This window comes from Dendrobates tinctorius, unplaced genomic scaffold, assembly GCF_039654945.1.
Source record: "Dendrobates tinctorius isolate UK_male_01 unplaced genomic scaffold, ASM3965494v1 ptg000022l, whole genome shotgun sequence".
Classification (NCBI taxonomy): domain Eukaryota; kingdom Metazoa; phylum Chordata; class Amphibia; order Anura; family Dendrobatidae; genus Dendrobates; species Dendrobates tinctorius.
In genome coordinates, this window is record NW_027361690.1 from 107,385,412 (window position 1) to 107,401,819 (window position 16,408).

A 16,408-nucleotide genomic window follows, 5' to 3' on the forward strand; every position below is an offset into this window, starting at 1 on the left:
CTGATATTAGAAATAATCTCTTTTCACTCCAGGTTAACATCAGCGAGAAGAGTAATTCAGTTAAGCTATACATCAGACATTGAGAAAAATAAAAATAAGAGGAGCAGTTTTATTTTAGACATAAAATAAGGAAAACTATTGTGTCCTTACCATAGTCTTGTCAGAACTTGTTCAGATGGAACAGGTTTGAAGTCCTGCCTTACTGCAATTTAATGAAGAGGCAAAGGGACTGAATTTGCAGCGCTGATAAGGTGTTGGAGTCAAGGTTTTTCATCTCTGTAGACATGTTTTTGCTGTTGTTGATTGTCTGAGTAAAAGATGTCAGCGTGCTCATCTCATCCAAGGCTAACCAAAGCGTTAGTGCTGCTAATGTGAAATTTTCAGATGTAAAGAATCCATGGATGATGAAAATAGCCAACATAAGGGATCCTTCATGAAAGGTCTTATTGAAAGGTAATGTTGTACGCTATTTCTCTTGTCTTGTATGCCATATTTTACCCTTCTGAGCATTAAAAAAACATATTCAGAAACTAAATTAACTGGAAAATTACAGGTAAGATCTCTATCGTACCTGAAGTAATGGTATAAAGTGGTTTGAATATTGCAAGCCAATCTCCCCACCGCTTAAATTTGAGAAAATGTAATAGTAAACCATCGTTGCCAATTTTTGCTCCCATTTAGTTTTCTATTCACTGGGATTTATTATTATAATGGTCCCCATAAATAGAGATGAGCAAATTTGTTGTTTTTTTTTTTCCCTGAATCTGATTTTGACATTCGGGCCATATTCGAACACTGTTCGTGCCAAATATATGTTTAATGATCGGTTCCAAATTTATTCGGTAATTTCTACTTCCATTGACTCTAATGGCGTTCGGCTGTGTTCGACGAATATTGCAAAAACAATATTCGATGCCGATCGCATTTGGAACCGAAATCGAACAAATTCGCTCATCTCTACCCATAAACACTAAAAGTGACAATTTGGAGGGAGAAGCAGATGAAACTGATGTGCATAGGAACCCCCCAACTTGTGGATGAGAAGGATCAGGCACGCTTTCAGGGAAGATGCAGGTGTTTCTGTCATCAGCTTTCTCACCTTTGCCCAATGAAATCATGTATGAGGGTGACCGAAGAGGTAGCTGTATGCCGAAAACTCAGGACAAAATCTCACATGTAAAGCTATCTTAAATTATTAACCCAATGTACAAGCACTACATCTTTTCCTGTCCTTGGGGTCTTAGGGTGGTTTCACACTGTGTTCTTCACTGAACGTGGTCCCACTGGGGCTTACGTCCGAAACCCCCGCAAACATTATTTGGGCTTTGGGCGTTTACGTCAATAAGAACATTGACTATAATGGGTCCGATGAAGTCAACGTGTGCTCTGTCGTGTATTATTTTCAGGCAGATATGCTTGCTGTAGAAATGCACTATGCCGTAGCATCCTTATAATCTGCCCATTTACTCAATCTATATTTCTCTTGCCATTTAGAGTGCATTGTAGCTCTTTGCTGTTGAGCTTCTACTGATCTTACAATATAAGTCATTATAAAATATTTTGACAAAGAAAATTTTCAAATGCATTTTTGCTCCTTTGTTTTAGATATCGCCCCTGGAAGAAGCCACGGTGAAACGTGTGTCGGGCATCATAAAGTTAATATATCATACACCATGCCTACTATGTACCTATGGTAACTAAGCTATTTATGTTAGACACGACAGCTCAGTGATCAGTATGTACTAGCACTACGCTCACTTTATGTATATTCAGGTGCTTCTCACAAAATTAGAATATCATCAAGATGTTAATTTATTTCAGTTCTTCAATACAAAAAGTCATATAGAGTCACTACAAACAGAGTGATCTATTTCATGTGTTTCAGAATCCAAATGAAGAAATGGTTGCACTCATCGAGTTGAAAGATATTCACGGGTTTATTGACACATGCATTACATGTCGGGCCGGGGGAGTGACATAAGGAGTGCAAAAAGGCTGACAACGGCTGTTTCGCGCTACTTGAGCGCTTCAACGGGTCCGTTGAAGCGCTCGAGTAGCGCAAAACGGCTGCTGTCAGCCTTTTTGCACTCCTTATGTCACTCCCCCGGCCCGACATGTGATGTACGTGTCAATAAACCCGTGAATATCTTTCAACTCGATGAGTGCGACTATTTCTTCATGTGGATTCTGAGGATCGTCTATTTTCAGGTCCAGCACCCGAGTTCACCAGCTGTCTGCTTCCTGCATACCGCACATCTTCTGGAAATTTACGGTAACAGTGGTGCCATCCGCGTTTTTTCTTGATTGTTGCTATTTCATGTGTTTATTTCTGCTAATGTTGATGAATATGGCTTACAGCCAATGAAAACCCTAAAAAAAAAAGCTTTTTACCCCTGAATTCTGGAGGAAAATATTTGATGAATCAGGCCCTTAAACATTTTTGTTGTTTCTACATATCCCTCAGCACCATAGCATTGAGGGTCAGCATCGCATGACCTATGTCTCCGGGTTTTGGTTTTTTTGTTATAATCCCCCAATATCCATTGCATGCACTTTGTGACTTTCGTCAGCAATCTCCCATCCTCTCTTGCTGATGAAGATATAGCCTCATGTAGGTTTCCTATGTCCCCTCTCACTCTGGCAGCAGTAAATATGCTCATATAAACTAGTAAGTTTCCCTGCAGGTAGATAATAATTGTATCATGGAGGCATGATCTGCACAATAAATAAAACTTTTTCTGGGGGAATAACAACTATTTTAGTTCTGAGCCATATTGTTAACCCTAGACCTTTGCTGCATCTAAACACCATTAAACATAGGGAACAAAATAGCTTTTTTTGGTATTGTTGAAAAATGACAAGTCCATCTAATTCAACCTACCAGAGAAATGCAAAAAAACAGTAAGCTTTTCTCCTCTTGGGGAAAAATCTCTTCGGACTCCAAAACCCTTGGTCAATAACCCATTTCAATCTCTTGCAATCATAATTTGTGTTACTATTACTAGAGGTGAATACAAATATTGAAATTACCCTGGTTCTGCTTCGAGGTCGGTCCCCCATCACAGACGGCCGAGGGCAGTGTTCACTACAGAAGTGACAATTTTCTGCTTTTGCTGTTTACTAGTCCATCACAACCTAATGATGTCTCAGTAGACTTAGTTAGTAGGCCTGACACAACAACTTGATGTATATCACACTGCTACATCTTGACATGTTGGGGACTTAGTAAGCGGCAAAGGCATCCAGAAACATAGGTAGAGATTTGCCAGCCCAGAAATGACCACTGCCCTGGTACATCAGCCATAGAGGACTGGTCTGGACGCCAGACAATGGTAGTTCAAACTTTTCTGCTCATCTTTAATTTTCATTGTCAAGAAAGTTATCCAGGACTTTTTCAAACTATTTAACCGTGACAGCTTCATCTAGCAAAGGGTCTGTTAGGCGTCGAGTTTCTCCCACTGCACTGGGGGAGTCTCAAGCCATATCCTCTCTGGTCTCCCATTCTTCTGCAGCCACAGAGATTCCTGCTCAGCAGAGACATCAGTCCCAGCATCTTGTCCAAGCTAATGCTAGGCGTCTGGATGCTCCTCCAGCCTCAGCTATTCTACCATGCATGAGTCAGTGGAGAGCAGATGCTCCAGGGACTAAGTCCTGCTTTTCTCCTAAGAAACCCCTACCCTTGGTACGCATGTGTTGTGCAGCCTAGCCTGTCAAGTGCGCAGGCTTAGGTGTAGGTAGAGGCAGAGTAAGAGACTGGCATCAGTGTCCACCGGTGGATCTCCCATTTTACATCGCCCCAATGTGGATAAGCCATTTATTTTAGAGGTGGATGCCTCGTCCGTCAGTGCTGGAGCAGTCCAGCAGCGAGGGGGCTCGCTATCCCTTCCAAGTTTACACTGACCACAAAAATTTAGTTTATTTACAAACTGCCCAGCGGCTAAATTCCCGCCAGGCTAGATGGTCCCTGTTCTTCTCCTGGTTCTCTATTTTCTCTAAGGAGAGAATGAGGGTTTCCGCTGATGCTCACGGCGCCCCACTGCGACCTTTGCTCCTGGCGACCTAGTGTGGCTCTCCGCCCATAATATCAAGCTATGGGTCGAGTCATCTAAGTTTGCACCTCGCTTTATAGGTCCCTTCAAGGTCCTGGAGCAGGTGAACCCTGTGGTATATCGCCTTTCTCTTCTTCCACGCCTCAGTATCACTGATACATTTCATGTGTCCCTCCTAAAACCTGTTCACATGTCCCTGTTTTCTGAGTCATCTGCCGGAACATCGAATTCGTCTATGGATGATTTTGAGGTGAACGCCATTGTTGGGTGCAAGATGCTACAAGGTAAAAAGTACTACTTGGTGGACTGGAAGGGCCATGGTCCAGAGGACAGGACCTGGGAACCTGTGGAGCACATTCATGCTCCTCAGCTTATTGCAGCTTTTGAACAAAGTGAGGGTCAAGGTGGGGGGTGCCCTAGGAGGGGGGTAATATTAGGCGTCGAGTTTCTCCCACTGCACAGGGGGAGTCTCGAGCCATGTCCTCTGTGGTCTCCCATTCTTCTGCAGCCGCAGAGGTTCCTGCTCAGCAGAGATGTCAGTCCCAGCATCTTGCCCAGGCTAATGCTACATGTCTGGTTGCTCCTCCAGGCTCAGCTATTCTACCATGCATGAGTCAGCAGAAAGCAGGCGCTCCTGGGACTAAGTCCTGCTTTTCTCCTACTGAGCATGCCCATGGGACGACCTCTCATTGGAGGTCGGAGGTCACATGCTCAGGTCCTGTTGCTGCTCTGACTGGACCACCAGGAAGGTCCCGGAAGCCTGCAACTATAAAAGCTTAGCATGGCCACCCAGCCATGCGCTAATATAGAAATAGATTAGACCATGTGGGGTGAGTGTTGTATGCATGTATGAATGTCTCTGGTGAACGACTCATTAAGAAACCCCTACCCTTGGTATGCATGCGTTTTTTACAACCTAGCCTGTTAAGCACCCAGGCTTAGGTGTAGGTAGAGGCAGAGTCAGAGACTGGCATCAATGTCCACCGGTGGCTTTACACGCCATGGTGCACTAGCTTGACACTCCACCATAGTCTGGGTCTATAGTGGCGTCCGCAGGTGCAACACCACGCGCTCAGAAGGTCTAGAGGGACTCTGACCCCGTGTCCTTGGGGCAGAGTTCTATGACCACATTCTGTGTGCTCCCTTGCTGAGCTCTGTGAGTTCTAACAGACTCCGGCATTTATGTTCCGCGGTAGTGTGGCTCTGTGACGTAACAGAGTCCGCTCTTGTACACATCGGGTGACTATTAATCTGCGTGTGGTCGTTTATACCACCATATAGCATCCACCATTACTAAGCAGAAGTTTACCACCACTGCACAGTGGACCCCGGGCTGCGAACGCACCTTACTATCATTTTATTATTTGGTGCGTTCCACCAGCCCTAAGAGGGTCACTTCTCTTCAAAGGTCGGGCTGGCCAGCAAGCAAATTTGGTAAATGCCGGATGGGCCAATCTGGCCATGGGTCACATCAATTGTGATAATATTAACAATATCGGCATCTTCACTACACTAATACTGTTAACAGCTTTGTTGGCACACAGAGCCATAACTCCATGCTCTGCAACTATCATACTAAGTGGTGGCTGTGAGTGACCATTTTACTACATGGGAGCTGAATAGGACCATCATATTATATATCATCATTCTGACCATCAAGGCTGAATTTTAGTCTCGGTCCATTCTTGCTGCTTTTATAGTAAAAAATCCGCTTATAATTTTGAATAGAAACCTTCTTTACTACAGGCATATGGTATTGTAATTGATGACACATTATTATTATTATTATTATTATTATTATTATTATTATTATTATAGTCCTGGTTATAAACATTATTTCTAAACTCAGCTTTTGTCATTATTTGGGGGTAGTGAGTCATAGAATTTCATTTATGGTTTCATAATCCACCCTTGAACTTGACCCTGCTCTCTTATGACTACCAAATAACATGCATGCCAGGCTCAACGCATGTGTTAAACAAGAATGAAATCAATCATGATGTGAATGGAAACTGATGTGACTGATTCATCAAATTAATTCCTTCCTGCATCTGATTATTGTTCCTGTGCTATTGACAGACACACGTGTCATATATGTATCCATTCTTTTTTGATATCACAATAGGTTTAGACTTTGCAATTTTATATTAATGACTTAAGAACATCTATTCATCCCATTTGACCTACTGTAGGATGTGCATTGTAAACCTCCCTTAGATGAAAGGGCGGGCGGCTGCTGCACTTTCTGTCTTTGTTAAATATTGAAGCTGTGATCAGTCGGTCCCGTGTGGTTTTGCTGGCAAATTGTAGAATGCTGTTAACAGGAGACGTTACCTCTTTTACACATTGTAATGGGATTTATCTGAAAATCTACAGCAAGGCAATGGCTTTTTTGACTGACAGTCTGAACTTTGAGCCCAAGGGCAACACGCCTGCCATATAATGGAGTAGGAGTGACTTTGCTCCAAAACATACACTTAATTACGATATATCAATTTCAATTGAAAGCCAAAAGAAAGCCTGACATATTCAAGTTCCATCACTAAGGCATTTTGGGGACTGTTTATTGGCCATAAATGTACCTATTTGCTTCAATGAAACAAATTTTTACAAATTTTAGGAAGCCCAGTCCACTCAAAGGTTTATATTGAAAATCATTCACATAATCAACAATTTAGGGTCAAGCACATGGCTTAACCATCCTTAAATTAATGGAGAGTCAATAAAAACATTTTCCATGGAGCTGCCAGAGTGCTGTACTCAGGTTTCTCCATTAGTACCATAGTAAATAAATAGAGCGGTGGTCGAGCAGCTGTGTGCTGCAGTTTCCTTTCTAAGGGCCCGTTCCCACTTGCGATGCAATTGGACTAATGCAATCCGATAAAAAATCAAATTGCACTCACGGCAATGTTAGGCTGGTTTCACATTCGCGCTTTTTAAGCGCACGCACGGCCGGGGGTAGCTCCGCCCCCGAGCCGGCTCTCTGCCCGGCGTGCCCGCCCCTTCCTTGTAGCGCCGCCTCCTAGCGCACAGCGGCGCCTGCGATCGGCGCACCCTATCTTTAGCATAGGGTGCGCAGATCGTGCGCAGGCCGTGCGCTAGTTGCGCTTTGACCTGCGCTGCGCACTTTTGACGGTGCGCCGTGCGCGCCAAAATCCGAAAAGTTTGATTTTGGCGCGCACGGCGCACCGTCAAAAGTGCGCAGCGCAGGTCAAAGCGCAACTAGCGCACGGCCTGAGCACGATCTGCGCACCCTATGCTAAAGATAGGGTGCGCCGATCGCAGGCGCCGCTGTGCGCTAGGAGGTGGCGCTACAAGGAAGGGGCGGGCACACCGGGCAGAGAGCCGGCTCGGGGGCGGAGCTACCCCCGGCCGTGCGTGCGCTTAAAAAGCGCGAATGTGAAACCAGCCTTACTCTTTGGTGCAGCACACATCTGCAATTATTTTCTCATGCTAATTTGGCATGACGAAGAACTCAGTTCTGAAATGCGCGTCGGGGTTTGCACTGTACTTGGACCGGCGGATTATAGAGGCATAAGCCATCATTACTTTTCCTGAGCTGCTGCTACTGCGCTTTTGCACCTTACTTCCCTATATTGCTACTCGCTTTGTGCTTGCATATTCACGTGTACTTATTGTGCTCTCTATTGCTTCTTTTTACGTACTTTTGCAGGATCAGTCTCTGGAACAATCCTGCCCTCTTCCTTTCCCACATACACATATTAACTCTTTAATGTACCCCTATTTTTAGTGTATATATATACATCCTGGTGCTTATCATTTATATTTTTTCCTCCCTGTGCAGACAGTTGGGATCACACCATTATTTATTAATTACCTTCTATATATTTTTTAGAAAAAAAATTTGGCCTTGTTTTGGCTTTGTCATTTTCATTGGTGTTATCTGAGGATATACATACGTGATTATAATTTATCTATTCCCATTATTATTTTTCAATCCGCTGATTTCACTTTGATAAATGTTTTTATTACCCTAATTATTATTGACCTTATAGTCCAAGTACAGCCATATTTTTGTTGTAGTGCTACTGTTTATGATTTTTGCTTAATAAAAGGTATTTTTATCAAAAACATCAATTGGTCCTTGTACTTCCCTATTAGACCATAAGTTCGAGGTTCTCTTTGTTCGGGTTCTCCCTTTGTAGAGGACGGAGCCGTCATCTCCTTATCCCACCAATCAGCCTGTGCAACTGTACGGGCAGACGCAATGTTGTCACTTCATGGCATCTGCTGTGCAGAGAGTCAGTGCACTGGAGATAGGAGCACAGCGTCAGGAGAACGGGAACAAGGTGTGTGTTGGGTATTTTTTTGCATATATCGATGGGATGTTTGCATGTTTAGAGGAGGCTATGTGGGGGCTAATATTGTAATTAGGGGGCTATGTGTGGGCTTATATTGTATATAGGAAGCTATGTTGGTGCTCATACTACAGTGTGCCCGTAAAAGTGCACTTTTGACCAGTCACAGGAAAGCAACAAAAGACAATAGAAATCTGAAATCTGCACCAAATAAAAGGAAAACCCTCCCAGTTTTCAGTTTTTCAAAAACCGTGACCAAAGTGCTACGTGAATATAGGCGCGTTTATAACGAAGCGCCATCACATAGGAATAACATTATTCAGTGGGTTAAGCAGTTGAAGGAAACCAGCAGTTTGGTGGAGAAACCCCGTTCTAGTAGGCCATCAGTCAATGATGAGTCTGTAGAGGCTATACGGGATAGCTACCTAAGGAGCACATTTCTACTGTCTTTTGTTGCTTTCCAGTGACGGGTCAAAAGTGCACCATGACTTTACGGACACACTGCATATTTAAGAGGCTATATGTGGGCTCATACTATATTTAAGCAGCTCTGTGTGGGCTCATATGTATATAGGAGACTTTGTAGTGCTCATACTGTATATAGGAGACTATGTATGTGCTCATATTGTATATAGAGAGGCTATATGGATGCTCATACTGTATGCAGGGGGCTAAGTGGGGTCTCATACTGTATATAGTGGTTGTGTGCGGTCTCATACAATACATAGGAGGCTGTGTGTGGGCTTTTTATAGGAGGCTACTTGGGGCCTCACACTGTATATAGGGGTATGTCATCATACTTAATTCTGCTCAATATTAAGTAATATAAAAATGTTATATTAATATTAATTGTAAGTAGTGTGTTAATATTAATATTGAGCAGAATATTGGTTTGGCCCCCCTCAACAGTCATGGTCTCTTATGTGACCTAGTCGGAACATTAATTTCCTACCCTTGCCCTGAACCCATGGCAATATCATTTTTTTTTCGTCTTTGCTTTTCATAATAATAACATTTCTTAACTTTTTTTTATTACGAGATGTTAGTAAAACATACATTGATAAAATGTACAGTTATTCCTTACCAATTACTAGCTCATGAATAATGTGCTGATGTCCTTCAATGAAGGTCTAAACAAGCAGAACCTGATGCTCATGTTATTCCTTAGGACTATACGTAGCCTCTTCTCTAGTTGTGTGCTAATAAGCCAGACAAAAGTGTTACTTCCTGCATCTCAGGAAAATATATTGCTGGATATGTAGGTTTGGTTATCACTGAATCTAAACCATATAAAAATATAAATCACTTATACTCTATCTAAAGGGCTTGTCATGAGATCCAACTAGAGCCATTCGAGGCTCCCACTCCAATCACTCTGTATCACTGACCTGAAACAAAGAACACTTTTCTCATTTCAGACTATTCTGTTTGTTTCCATTAACACATGCCCATCATTCTCCTTACCTTGGTTCCCCTTGATTGACTGACAGATAGATTTCCCATGAGTTGTCTTCTGCAATCGCCTCATGCGGGATCAACAGGCTCACCCCTGGAAAATAACGAGACGGAGCTTAGAGATAAAATCAGGGAGAGAATGCCTGACTGGAACAGACATCAATAAACTTCATCTCCCTACAAAGTACAAGACAAGACAAATACATAAAGCTGGAACACCCTTTACTTTGGTGTGTTTCGTTTACAGACCCATAGCTCAAAGTTAAAAAGAAAAACTAATTTTAATAATATACTATAAATATTAATTTAGAGAATATATTTCAGCTTTGCAAAAGCAGAAATTTCCAAATTTGTTACTAATAACAGTATAGCCCTTTCTAAGATTGAGAGCATATGAAAATTGTGAGTGGTAGCGTATATGAAGGGGAAACTTGAAATCTGATTGCCCATGGTTGACCATTTAACAACTTCCAATACGGCCTGGTCTTTGGCGTGTATGACCTATTGCACCAGGTGCATTACTTGCTCATGCTGAAAGGGGTGACCTAAAAAGCCTGGCACTTTGAGGCTTGTGCCCAACCTTAATCTCAGTATTATTTGTATGGCATTTTTAAAGGGGTTGTCCTATATAGAACAGTTTTTACCTTTCACTGGACACATGAAAAATGTATGATCTCTGAGGGTTCGAGCACTGAGAACTAGAATGATACAAAGAATGAGGGTTTCAATTCTCCTGTGTGAATGGAACAGAAGTGATCATGTGCAACCACCACGCCTATAAACAACTAGATGGTGGCCCAATTCTATCGCATCGGGTATTCTAGAGTCTCTATTAAAATAAATTATAGTGATATACTCACCTCCCGATGACCCCCGGACTCTTTCTGTCCTCTCACCACGCTCCCAGCATCTTCCGGTCCCAGTAATGCTTAGCGCGAAACACCGCTGATGACATTGTGCTCTCGCGAGAGTGACGTCATCTCCGGCCCTTCTCGCTAAGCATTACTGGGACCGGAAGATGCCGGGAGTGTGGTGAGAGGAGGGACAGAGTCAGGGGGTCATCGGAAGGCGAGTATATAACTATTTTTTATTTTAACAGAGACTCTAGATTTCTAGAATACCCGATGCGATAGAATCGGGCCACCATCTAGTGTATTATACTCCTGTTACACCAGGAGCTGCTGTCACTGTTCTGCTGTTACCTAAAGTATTGTACTCCAGTTACAGCCAGAGTTGCTGTCACTGTTCTGCTGTTATCTAATGTATTGTACTCCAGTTAATCCCAGAGCTGCAGTCACTGTTCTGCTGTTACCTAATGTATTGTACTCCAGTTACACCCAGATCTGCAGTCACTGTTCTGCTGTTACCTATTGTACTCCTGTTACACCCAGAGCTGCAGTCACTGTTCTGCTGTTACCTAATGTAGTGTACTCCAGTTACACCCAGATCTGCAGTCACTGTTCTGCTGTTATCTAATGTATTGTACTCCAGTTACACCCAGAGCTGCAGTCACCATTCTGCTCTTACCTAATGTATTATACTCCTGTTACAGCCAGAGCTGCAGTCACTGTTCAGATCTTACCTAATGTATTGTACTCCTGTTACACCCAGAGCTGCATTCACTTTTCTGCTGCCACCTAATGTATTGTGCGCAAGTTACACCCAGAGCTGCAGTCACTGTTCTACTGTTACCTAATTACCTAATGTATTGTACTCCAGAATATGTACAGGACTGTGCCTGTGTAATGAGCAATGCAGCAGTGATGTCTTTAAGCAACTGTCGCTGATTGGTCGCGGCCTAACTGCCGCGACCAATCAACGAGTTGGGATTTCTATGACAGACAAACAGACTTAGACAATTATATAGTAGATGAACAGAGTGGTAGCTGCTTTGCACATGCTCACTATCATTCCATTCACTCAGAGCACTTTGGGACCCCCATTCTTTGGATCAGTGAGGTTTTCAGAAGTTGGACCACCGGGAATCATACATTCATCATATAACGTGAGATTAGAAGATAGATTATGGTAGTATGATCACCCTTTTAATTATTTTTTTAGCCCTTTTATTACATTAGTTTATGTGTGGAGCTGTTTTTTTGATGCTCTGGGTTGATGTTATTTAATTATAGCATGGTGCTATCTCCTTAGACATTACGAGGCTACTACTCAGACTCTAGACAATGTATTATTTTTTTATGGTGGGAACACTGTATAATATTATTTTGGCAAGAGTTTGGAAGTTTTATTTGGCCAAAGTATAATATACGTTGTGGAGCTTGGACTGTTTTTACACACAGTATGGGGCGTTTTTTTGTGCACAATCTTCACTATATTGAACCATGCAGAGCATCCAGCATAATGTCAACCCTGCAGCATATAGTCTGCAAATAAAACACTATAAAATTTAGTAGTAAATTTACTCAGTTTTAAGATTAATTTTGCATCTAATATAATATTACAGCAACACTTCCCAAAAGTTTTCTGCTTATAATACTGTTTAATTGTATAGGAAATGTGTTAAACAGTCAAAGGGAATCTTCAAGCAGGCTATTTCTATATAATCTGAGAGAAGCAAGTGGTTTTAGACAGAGACCCTGACTGCAGTTATGCGCCACTTTGTTTACTGGGTTTAGCAATTATAGTCACAGTTTTCTCTGCTGCAGTTTTAGCAGAGCTTAGTTGTAGAGCTGTGTACAACCGGCCCACAAAACTGATTGGCAAGTTTCTGTGTACAACACATAGTGAAAGAGAGCTGCTAATCAGTGCTGGGGACGGGGTTAGACTCCCCTGGACATGTCAAGTTGTCCTGTAATGATAATCTCCTGATGATAAAACACTTGTTGTATTGAAACAGCAAAACACAGTCCAGTACGTCACACATCCCTGTAATCAGGGTCTCCACTCCTACGTTACGGTGCTCTCAGATTGCATAGCAAACCTTGCTGACAGATTCCATTTAAGGCTAGGTTCACACGTATTGGAATTCTCGCTGAAATTACCGCGAGAATTCCGGAATTCCATTCCGCGGGAAAATCGCATTTTAAATTCCCGTGGAAAAACTAGCATTTTGCAAGTGTAATTAGCTTGCAGAATTGCTAGAGTTTTCCAAGCGATCTGGAGCATCACTTGGAGAACTGATTGACAGGTTGGTCACACTCGTCAAACATAGTGTTTGACGAGTGTGACCAACTTTTTACTATTGAGGCTGCCTATGCGGCATCAATAGTAAAAGATAGACTGTAAAAAATAATAATAAAAAAATATATATTGTTATTCTCACCTTCCGACGTCCCGCGCAGCCTTCCCGCCTCTCTCCCGCTCCCGGTCCCAGTAATCCTTTTGCGACAATTACCACGATGACGTCCGTTCTCGCGGGATCGCTACGTCTCTCGGTCATTCGCGATGACGTCGCGCAAATGACTGCGAGACTTCGCGATCCCGCGAGAACGGACGTCATCGCTCGCAAAGGCTTACTGGGACCGGGAGCATGGGGAGAGGTGGGAAGGCTGCGCGGGAAGTTGGAAGGTGAGAATAACAATATTTTTTATTTTAAATTCTATTTTTTACAGGGATATGGTACCCAAAGCCCTGAGGACAGTCTCCTCTCCTCCGGACCGTGGGTACCATCCGCAAATGTTCTGCTTACTTTTCGCATGGTGTGCACAGCCACATGCGGAAAGTAAGGAGAACAAGGCATTCTTATGGGTGCGGGATCGCCGCGATTCCGTGAAATTAATGAGCATGCTGCGTTTTTTACCGCGAAGCGATTCCACCACGGTAAAAACCGCAGCATTACCACAGCATTGCGGAATCCCATAGGAATGCATGGGATGCTTATTTTTTGCAGCAAAATCACGCAGTTTAAACCGCCGTGGAAACGCAAAAAAAAGCCATGTGTGAACTCAGCATAATAGTTAGCAACCTTGGTCCTATGTCACATTAAAGATTTTCAAAACAGTAGATTGAATGCTAAATAATAAAGGGAAAAAATATAAAAAAAACCTAAAGAATTAAAAGAAAGTAGTATGAATAGACAATACATGTCCCAGTAACTAAGACACTACTATATACAGTTGTGGCCAAAAGTATTGACACCCCTGCAATTCTGTCAGATAATACTCAGTTTCTTCCTGAAAATGATTGCAAACACAAATCCTTTGGTATTATTATCTTCATTTAATTTGTCTTAAATTAAAAAACACAAAAGAGAATGAAGCAAAAAGCAAAACATTGATCATTTCACACAAAACTCCAAAAATGGGCCAGACAAAAGTATTGGCACCCTCAGCCTAATACTTGGTTGCACAACCTTTAGGCAAAATAACTGCGACCAACCACTTCCGGTAACCATCAATGAGTTTCTTACAAAGCTCTGCTGGAATTTTAGACCATTCTTCTTTGGCAAACTGCTCCAGGTCCCTGATATTAGAAGGGTGCCTTCTCCAAACTGCCATTTTTAGATCTCTCCACAGGTGTTCTATGGGATTCAGGTCTGGATTCATTGCTGGCCACCTTAGAAGTCTCCAGTGCTTTCTCTCAAACCATTTTCTAGTGCTTTTTGAAGTGTGTTTTGGGTCATTGTCCTGCTGGAAGACCCATGACCTCTGAGGGAGACCCAGCTTTCTCACACTGGGCCCTACATTATGCTGCAAAATTTGTTGGTAGTCTTCTGACTTCATAATGCCAAGCAAACGGTCAAGCAGTCCAGTGCCAGAGGCAGCAAAGCAACCCCAAAACATCAGGGAACCTCCGCCATGTTTGACTGTAGGGACCATGTTCTTTTCTTTGAATACCTCTTTTTCTCCTGTAAACTCTATGTTGATGCCTTTGCCCAAAAAGCTCTACTTTTTTCTGATCTGACCAGAGAACATTCTTCCAAAACGTTTTAGGCTTTTTCAGGTAAGTTTTGGCAAACTCCAGCCTTGCTTTTTTATGTCTCGGGGTAAGAAGTGGGATCTTCCTGGGTCTCCTACCATACAGTCCCTTTTCATTCAGACGCCGACAGATAGCACGGGTTGACACTGTTGTACCCTCGGACTGCAGGGTAGCTTGAACTTGTTTGGATGTTAGTCGAGGTTCTATATCCAACATCCGCACAATCTTGTATTGAAATCTCTTATCAATTTTTCTTTTCCGTCCACATCTAGGGAGGTTAGCCACAGTGCCATGGGCTTTAAACGTCTTGATGACACAGGAACATTCAGGTCTTTGGAGATGGACTTGTAGCCTTGAGATTGCTCATGCTTCCTCACAATTTGGTTACTCAAGTCCTCAGACAGTTCTTTAGTCTTCTTTCTTTTCTCCATGCTCAATGTGGTACACACAAGGACACAGGACAGAGGTTGAGTCAACTTTAATCCATGTCAACTGGCTGCAAGTGTGAGTTAGTTATTGCCAACACCTGTTAGGTGCCACAGGTAAGTTACAGGTGCTGTTAATTACACAAATTAGAGAAGCATCACATGATTTTTCGAACAGTGCTAATACTTTTGTCCACCCTCTTTTAAAAGTTTGGTGTGGAATTATATCCAATTTGGCTTTAGGACAATTCTTTTTGTGTTTTTTTCATTTAAGACAAATTAAATGAAGATAATAATACCAAAGAATTTGTGTTTGCAATCATTTTCAGGAAGAAACTGAGTATTATCTGACAGAATTGCAGGGGTGTCAATACTTTTGGCCACAACTGTATATATACAATAAAGGTAAGTAGCACGTCATTTTCAATCACACATTTGGAGAACATACTATCCCTACATGGTTAATGCTTTTAAGTGTATAATTCCTCTTGAAGGAACCTCTGTAATCATTAAGAGGTCAGTAAAGAAAGAGCCTTACTTATGGTGGCCCAATCCCATATTATTAAAGTTTAGCAAAAAGACAATTAGGACCTCGGTACAGAAGCCATGTAGGTAGTCCATGGCTGACAGACAGAAGCCCTGTGAACCTCCCCTTATCTACTGGGATTCATAGTTCCTCCTCTGATTAGCAGACCTGGCATGATGTGCCCCAACATGAAGTCGCGATGGGTGTGGTGGCAGATAGGAGGTTCTCAGGGCTCTGATCTAGCAGATATGGACTACCAATGAGGCCACTGCATCAAGGACTTGGAAATTGTTTTGCTCAGCTTTACTTATTTATTACCCTTTACAGGACCTCTTTCCTTCACGGATATCAATAGTTTATATTGAGGGCTAAACTTTTGGAATTGTTACTATATTAGAAGACAACTTGGCTAATAGGAGACAACACACTCTACTCAATGTCAATGAAGACAGAAGGTTTTGTGAAGTTTCCCAACTCTTGTGTCACAGAATTTAACCAGAGACAGGCATTGAAAATCACTGACACTCTACATACCTTGTTTTAACATCATTACGACATCTAATTTATTGTCATAAACGTAGTAAGATATTAAATACGAATAATTGAGAAAAAACTTGTGAAACCTAAAACTAGAAATATAATAATGAAAAAATGCTAACAAAAGTAATTATAATGATAATACATATATCTTAATCCAATCAATTTCAATCCAGGAGATGTATCAGATGTACCGTGGGGCCCTGATGGAATATATTC

General features: G+C 42.2%; 1 protein-coding gene across 3 annotated transcripts in view; it reads right to left on the bottom strand.

The window, feature by feature from the left end:
- The window catches only part of UNC5D (unc-5 netrin receptor D), a 941,164-nt gene that overhangs the window by 129,843 nt on the left and 794,913 nt on the right, over positions 1-16,408 (bottom strand). For all 3 annotated transcript variants that reach the window (XM_073569039.1, XM_073569040.1, XM_073569041.1), the window contains one exon: positions 9,833-9,917. In XM_073569039.1, the coding sequence (XP_073425140.1) occupies positions 9,833-9,917 (85 nt within the window). The remainder of the gene's footprint in view (positions 1-9,832; positions 9,918-16,408) is intronic.